This window comes from Sphaeramia orbicularis, chromosome 20 (assembly GCF_902148855.1).
Source record: "Sphaeramia orbicularis chromosome 20, fSphaOr1.1, whole genome shotgun sequence".
Lineage (NCBI taxonomy): Eukaryota > Metazoa > Chordata > Actinopteri > Kurtiformes > Apogonidae > Sphaeramia > Sphaeramia orbicularis.
The window spans coordinates 2,833,699-2,841,590 of record NC_043976.1 but is presented as its reverse complement, the minus strand read 5'-3'; the positions used below and the strand labels follow the sequence as shown (position 1 = coordinate 2,841,590).

The 7,892-nt window shown below is 38.8% G+C and overlaps 1 protein-coding gene across 2 annotated transcripts in view; it reads right to left on the bottom strand.

The window, feature by feature from the left end:
* Nucleotides 1–7,892, bottom strand: part of sugct (succinyl-CoA:glutarate-CoA transferase) — a 200,185-nt gene that overhangs the window by 20,470 nt on the left and 171,823 nt on the right. Inside the window, exon 13 of one of the 2 annotated variants that reach the window (XM_030123659.1) lies at nt 5,947–6,057. The exons of the other annotated variant lie outside the window; for it this stretch is intronic. Within the exon in view, the coding sequence (XP_029979519.1) occupies nt 6,010–6,057 (48 nt within the window). The 3' untranslated portion in view covers nt 5,947–6,009. Of the gene's footprint in view, nt 1–5,946; nt 6,058–7,892 lie in introns of those variants that run through there. 2 annotated transcript variants of the gene reach the window in all.

Sequence of the window (7,892 nt, the reverse complement as noted above, 5' to 3'; positions counted from 1 at the left end):
AATACAATATACACAACAAATACAATGTACACAACATACATATGCAGTATACTTCAGTTCATTCTGTTGTGTATTTTTCTACTACAGTACTGTGACAACTGATGGAAGAAACTACTAATTAGTGATAGTTTATAGTATAGAAGAGGAGTTATTGTTGTAAATACTCTATATGTTGTTTTATGGGGTTCTTTGTTCTGTTCAGTCAGTGAAGCTGGAGAAAGTGGGCGGAGCTACAGGTTAGATGTGTCACGTGACTCCTCAGTTCTGTGTCAGTTCAGTCTTGTGGTCTGAAGTCTGCCCTCTGAACACGGTCCCAGTGGCTGATCTTTATCTATGTTGGATTAACCTACCCACCCCCACACACACACCCTCACCCATTTGAAAAAAAACAGAACAAAAAACTGCTTCTGTAACTGAGAACTGAACCTGAGTCTCTTGCGCTGCAGTCTGATACACTACAGAATGAGCTAAATGTCCACTATGTCTGTCTTTGACCTCTTTCCTATCGGATTGCCTCAGTATTTTTTCAGGATCTCGAAAGTTCCCAGTGTAGACATGATAGAACGAGTGCTCTGATTGGCTCTGTGGTATTAGACACACCCATATTTGGTGTTAGTAGACACTTCAGTAAAATAAAACAAATAAACCCATCTGATTATCAGATCTACCTGCTCTATATATTTGATTCATTTTGACTTAATGAGAAATATTTATTTGAAAATAAATAAAATCGATTCAACCAGAGTTGAAAATACGGAAATATTTTATGTGATTCTTCAAAAACAAAATAAACGGTACGGACAACATATGAACATACACTAAACTATGATCAATATAATGAATCTGATGCAAAAGGATGTGATATTATTATTATTATTATTATTATTATATTGCTATTCATGTAAAATAATAATTACTACATAGAGATCATAAGGAATACAGACTGGGGGTAGGAGTATATACATTTTTACTTCTTCCTACTCCTTTTCAAGCATGTATAATTTCATTTCAATAATTTATTATTATTACTTTTTTTTACTTATCAACCTTTTATGTACCAGTACTCATATTTTGTTGGTGGATTTTTGTTCTGATTTCACTGTCTACATGTTCAAAATACAGATTTCAATCAATCAAAGTCCATCCCATTGACCGCAGTTATCATTCCACAGATGATCAAACTCTATCATTTCATCTTTTTTCTTCGTTGGATTCAGGAGCTTCAGGATTCTGTAAAGTTTTCTCATGAACGTGGCTTTGTTTAGAGCAGAACCAGGACAGATGAGTTGGATTATTCCAGTGTTTTTCTGAACCTGTGTCTGGACTTAAACACAGATTCGGTCTAAAAACCCTCCTGTAAACAGACAAATCACAGCGTTTCTCCAACGCCGGCTTGTCCTGGGTTTTCCACACCTCCATCACACATGGCGGACGTTTGTTCAGACGCTGCATCCAAACAGCCTCCGTCCTCTGCTGGCTTCGGCGTGGTTCATCCGCTCCTGGTTGTAATTTGGCTCGCGTTGCTGCTTTTAAAGCGAACCCACCTGTGGATTTGCATGGCGAGCGGCAAGCCGGTGTCGGTTTACATCTGGACTATTTGACGCAGGCCGAGGGGAAACACGGATCTGGTTTCCATGGACGCCTGCGGATCGACTCGGCCACATTTGCATCGGATTTCCCTTGGACTCTAATTTATCAGAGGAATTCCACAAACACAACGGAAAAGTTTCCTTTCGGAACGAGGAGCTTCGGCGACGGCGGGCGTTTATGTCGCTGCTGGTTCAGCGGCAGATCGGGTTTCACCATGGACATGAAACCGGGATGGTGGAAAACAACCACCAAGTACAATAGGAACATCTCCAGACTGAACGTGTTTATCACAGAAATAAATGAAAACAGGCCTGACACCATGTAGTACCACAGCCCACCACTAGGGCGGCACTACTGAATGAACAACACCCAGGACTAAGTTTATTCATGTATTTACACTGGAAAAAAACGAAATCTGACCAAGTGTATTTATCTCATTTCTAGTCCAAATATCTCATCACACTTAAAATCAGACAGAATCACCTAAAGCAGTGTTTCTCAAACTGTGGGGTGGGCCCCATAGGGGGAGCGTGAGGGCTTCCCAGGGGGGCATGGGATCACTCCTGGGTGTTTTTTTTTTCTTCTTCTTCAGGTTAGAACATGTAGCAGGTGAAGCTAATATTTTAGCGTTGGAGCAACCTGGACTAATTTTAGGGACGTACAACAAACAAATCCACTGCCACAGTGATCTGTGACTAGACTGGACAAAGAGTTTAGGTTTGGAGAATGGACAAGGACTGGACTGGAAAAGAAAATGTGCAATATTTCTATTTTTGTGTAGTTTGTACTTTAATGTTCTGAGATGTGCAATGGAAACAGGCTCATTGCAGCCACTGATACTGCTAAAATGTCCATCTTCGTTACCAAAATTTGTTTGTTCTAAAAAAAGTAACTTTATTGTCATAGTTGTAAGATAATTGTGCATTTCCTATTTTTGTCTTGAAAAATATTGTCTCAGGGAGCAGTCTGGTTGAGTTTATTAGCATTACTGAAGCAAAAATCTAAGTTATTTTTAATTTGCACAACAAATTATTCAAGGAAAAGTAAAAAGTATTGTTACAATATTGATGTTTGTTTCAATAAAAGTTATAATTGCACCACTGTTACTGTGTTGTTGGGGTTAAGGGGGGCCTGCAGATTTTTCATTCTCCAAAGGGGGGCCCGACAGAAAAAGATTGAGAACCACTGACCTAAAGAGTAACTTTTCAGTGAGATATAAGAACTGATTTATAGACAATAGATCTGGAAAATCAGATTTCAACAAATCTGACCAAGATAATTTTCACTTGCGCAACTGGCAGTTTTTTTTTTTTTTTTGCTTGAATTAAGCAAAAAAATCTTGAATTAAGCAAAAAATCTGTCTTATTTCAAGTGTGATGAGATATTTTCACAAGAAATGAGAAAAACACACTTGGTCAGATTTAGATTTTTTCCAGTGTATACAACGTGTGACTTCATTACCTCTGCCGAGTGTAACGGCGGAGGTTATGTTTTCATGGGGGGTTTGTTTGTTTTTCTATTAGCAAGATAACTCAAAAACTTATGGACGGATTTTGATGAATTTTTCAGGAAATGTTGATACTGGGGGGGGGGTGATCTGCCTTGGTGGAGGTCTGCGCTCTCCGAGTGCTTTCCTTATAGTTTAGAGAAATGAGGTCATGACCCCACAGTTCAACCCACCTTCAGCTCTGTTTCCACCTGCTGACCCTCAGCATCATGTGATGTCTGGATTTGTGTCTTCGTCTCCTCAAGGATTTGTGTTTTCACGGCTGTCGAGTAAAACCAAGGGAACAAATCAAGATCAGCAGGTTTATCTAAATGTCTATAAAAAATATGAATGAAATGGAAAAGTATTTAGAAGAATGAAACTGTGCTTCATCTCAACCTCCCCTGAATCACAACAATACTTAATGTCACCAGGATTAAATAAATCAACATTAAAATAAAATTTAATACAATCATATTATTTCTCAATGTTTTTTTTCTTTTACAGAGTCTAATAGTAAAATATGTATTAAACTTTGTTTTCTTTATGAAATGAAGCTCAAAAACACAAAATGTATGATTTATTTTAAACATCTTCAGCTTTTTAAAATTTCCAAAAATGCACTGAGCTCACAAGCTAATGCTAGCTTCTGCCAACCCTCTATTGTTAGCTGCTGTGAACCCTGGCTAATGTTACCTGTTATTAGCATGCTAGCTAATGTTAGTTACGGTTATCTTACTAGCTAATGACTGCTACTCTTAGATATTTAATTATTGTTTGCGTCTGTTTGCTCACTAGCTAACATTATCTACTGTTAGTTCACAAGCTGAGAAAAGGCAGCTTATATTAGCTACCATTAGCTTGTGAGTGTTTTTAAATTATTTAATACAAACCTAGGCATGAAACTTAACAGTAGCTGCTTTTCCATTGGACATCTGCACAAAACTTTACCCATATTTACTAAATGCTGAAAAAACAGAAGTGCGTAATGTCGTTTTTTCCATTAAATCACAAATGCGATATGTTTATCGCGAGATGACATGAGAAGTCATTCCATAAACATGGCGACAAATGTAAATATGGTGTTGATTTACAGATATATTCATTATTAGTATATATTCCTGCTCTATCTCCTACTAAATTCTAAAATGATTCAGTTTCCTGGTGTGTCCACACAAACCGACACATGCTTCTTTTAAAACTTGTCTTGTTCACTTGTAACGTTTGTCAACATCCGTTTTTTTTTTTTTCCACGTGACTCTAGTTGCGGAAAAAAGTATCTCCATTGCAGTTTTACGTGATATACCATTTGCACTATGTCCGAAAACCCACCTCCTGCCAGTGCAAAAACTTTTAATCGTTTTTGCGAAATTGTTGTTTTTCCATTTGGTCAATTTTTATGCGCAAGTTCTCTTCTCGCAATTTGAGGGTCAATGGAAAAGCGACCAGTGACACATAGTGATGATTTAATGTCACGCATATAAAACACCACAGCAGGAAAAACACATAAAACAAATGTGGGTGACCTTGGCTATGCGTAGATTACTAGCTAACATGCAGCTGATATGTCTACATGTATTGGATAACTAACAACTAAATAACTACTTATAATAGCAAATTTAATATTTAGGTTGTTACATCTCAGAAGCCGACAAACATTATTTAGAAACAGTGGTGAAAGGAAGTAAGATTTTGACATATTAGCATACCAACTAGCTAAACTGTGTAGCTAACTGTTTAACCCTTTAGATCAGGCATGTCCAAAGTCCGGCCCGGGGGCCAATCACGGCCCGCGGTCAAATTTTATACGGCCCACAGCTTGGGTTTTATAATGTATTATTTATGGCCCACTTGGACTGTTGAACCGAGTACATGAATCATAAAAGGTTCAAGATGCAGTTCCTCCTTTCACCTCATGGTGGCAGCACCACTCTAACTCTATCTGGCTCTGTGACCTCTCCGTGAACCTTTTTCGCTAATTTCTAACCACGGCGCCTGTAAATAAAAAAAAGGAAAGTTGACAGTGAGGGCCGCCGCTTCCAGGAGAGATGGGAATTACAATTTTTTTTCACTGACAATCGAGGCAATTATGTTTGCCTAATTTGTCAACAGACTGTTGCCTTGTTTAAGGAATTCAATGTAAAGAGACACGAGCAGACAAAACATGCTAACGCATACGACAAGCTAGCAGGGAGTGAGCGCTCTGAAAAAGTGAAGCAAATTCAAGCTGCTTTAAACTCACAACAGTGACTCTTCATGTGAACCTGAGTTCAATGAATTCACCACCAGGGCAGGCTACCAAGTTGCCAGGTTAGTTGCCTCTAACTGCTGGTGTTGTGTACTTGTAGATGTGACACAAATATTACTTTCTGAATGATTTTGTGAAAGACAAGAGTAAGAGTCAAATGTTTTCATCTTAAATGTTAACAGACTTTGCATTACTGAGTAATATATGAGTAATGATTACTCATATAAGTCATGTTTAAAATGAATGTGGGGTTAAGATTTGTATCAACTTGGAAGTTTAAGATACTCTATACAGTTTGTTCTATGTTATCTGACTCCAGATGTGAAAGGAAGGCAGAAATGTTTTTTTTTTTTTTTTTTTTTTTTAATTTGTTCACACCTGAGTGGCTTAGATTTGGTTACATTGCCATTTAAAAAAAATTATATTGTGACAATGAAAATAAAATTGTTGTAGAACAGCACATTTATATGTAATTTTTACTGTTTAAAAATGTCTGAAGGGACCACTGGCCCCTGGCAATGTCCACATTATCAGATCTGGCCCTCTTTAAAAAAAGTTTGGACACCCCTGCTTTAGATCAATGGGACAGTTATCAACCACAAAATAACATAATAGAATTTAAGAGAAAATATCGAGTTCCGTACCTGACTCTGTTATTGGTCCAAACTCCCCGAAATCTGAAGAATCAAGACAAACATCTGGACGTTTCCTTAAGTTCTGATGAAAGATTCTTCTGTTTAGTCGCAGAAATGGGAAATGTTAACCGGCAAATTCTGAGATTCATCCTGAAAACTACACACATCAACACGTCATCGTTTATTTAATCCAGAGGTTGAACTGAATAACAGACAAACTTGTCTCATTTTGGATGTGATCATTAGATGAACACCTGAAGTTCAGTTTGTCCTTTAAGGGTCGAATGAGGACGTTTCAGATCCTGGACTTTTTCATTTTTCCATTTTCACCTCTGTACTTGTTACTGGAGGAAACTGAAACAGCTCTGAGTTCAGTTCAAGTTTCATGGTTCATTTTTATCTCACCGGCTGAAAGGACACGAGTTATTATGAAGGTGCTGTGTCCGCTGTCGTCTTCGTCAGCAATTTCTTCAAACATGAAACTACTGGTCGGATTCATTTCAAATTTTATGTCTTCCTTGGGACAATGTCTACAAAGTTTGTTCACAGTTCTGAGAATTTTACATTTTTAAAATTTTGACGAATTTTTGAATTATTAAAAATGTGCCTTTTTTCTTCTACTGGTCCATATGTTGATGGTTTAGAACATGGGTGTCAAACTCCGGTCCTCGAGGGCTGGAATCCTGCATGTTTCAGATCTTTCCCTCTTCCGTCACACATTATCAGGCTTCTGCAGAGCATGATGATGAGCTGATCATTAATTGAACCAGGTGTGTTTGAAAAGGGAAATATCTAAAACATGCAGGATCCCGGCCCTCGAGGACCGGAGTTTGACACCTGTGGTTTAGAACATGTAAATGGTTCCAGATCTCAGTCTAGTTCCTGTTGGTCACTGATAGAAATCATATATAGACTGTGATTGGATGAGTTCAGTTCTCCTCCAGTGAAAGTCCCACCCACTTCTATAGTTAGATTGATGTGCATCCAAAACCAGGACTGGAACACAGAACAGAACCAGGACTGGAACACAGAACAAAACCAGGACTGGAACATAGAACAGAACCAGGACTGGAACACAGAACAAAACCAGGACTGGAACACAGAACAGAACCAGGACTGGAACACAGAACAGAACCAGGACTGGAACATAGAACAGAACCAGGACTGGAACACAGAACAAAACCAGGACTGGAACACAGAACAGAACCAGGACTGGAACATAGAACAAAACCAGGACTGGAACACAGAACAGAACCAGGACTGGAACACAGAACAAAACCAGGACTGGAACACAGAACAGAACCAGGACTGGAACATAGAACAAAACCAGGACTGGAACACAGAACAGAACCAGGACTGGAACACAGAACAAAACCAGGACTGGAACACAGAACAGAACCAGGACTGGAACATAGAACAAAACCAGGACTGGAACACAGAACAGACCCAGGACTGGAACACAGAACAAAACCAGGACTGGAACATAGAACAGAACCAGACAACCTCACACATTCACCTGGTTCTGATCCACATAGAACAGACGCTGACGGACAGGGACACTGGAACTATTCTGTGACTTTGTGATGTATTCATTCTTTCATAAAAGTGTCTATTTCAGTCGTGGTCTAAATGTCGGTGTGAGTTTTCTTGGATGGTTTTTCGTGTACAGCGTGTGTTCAGTCTGTGTTTACGACGTGTTCTGGTTGTTTTCTACTGTTTGCAAACCAGCCTGCCCTTTGGGGACAATAAAGACTCCAATTCCATCTAATCCGTAAATGTTTGCACAATCCTTCTACCAGTTGTTGAGACGTTTCGCTGAGGGTCGAAGCGGTGGAACGTTTAGACGTGAAATGTCTGAGGAACAAAACGCCGTAAACAAACACGTCTTTGTATGTTTTGTGCCTTTTTGTGAGTCTGAGTGTTTACATTGGTA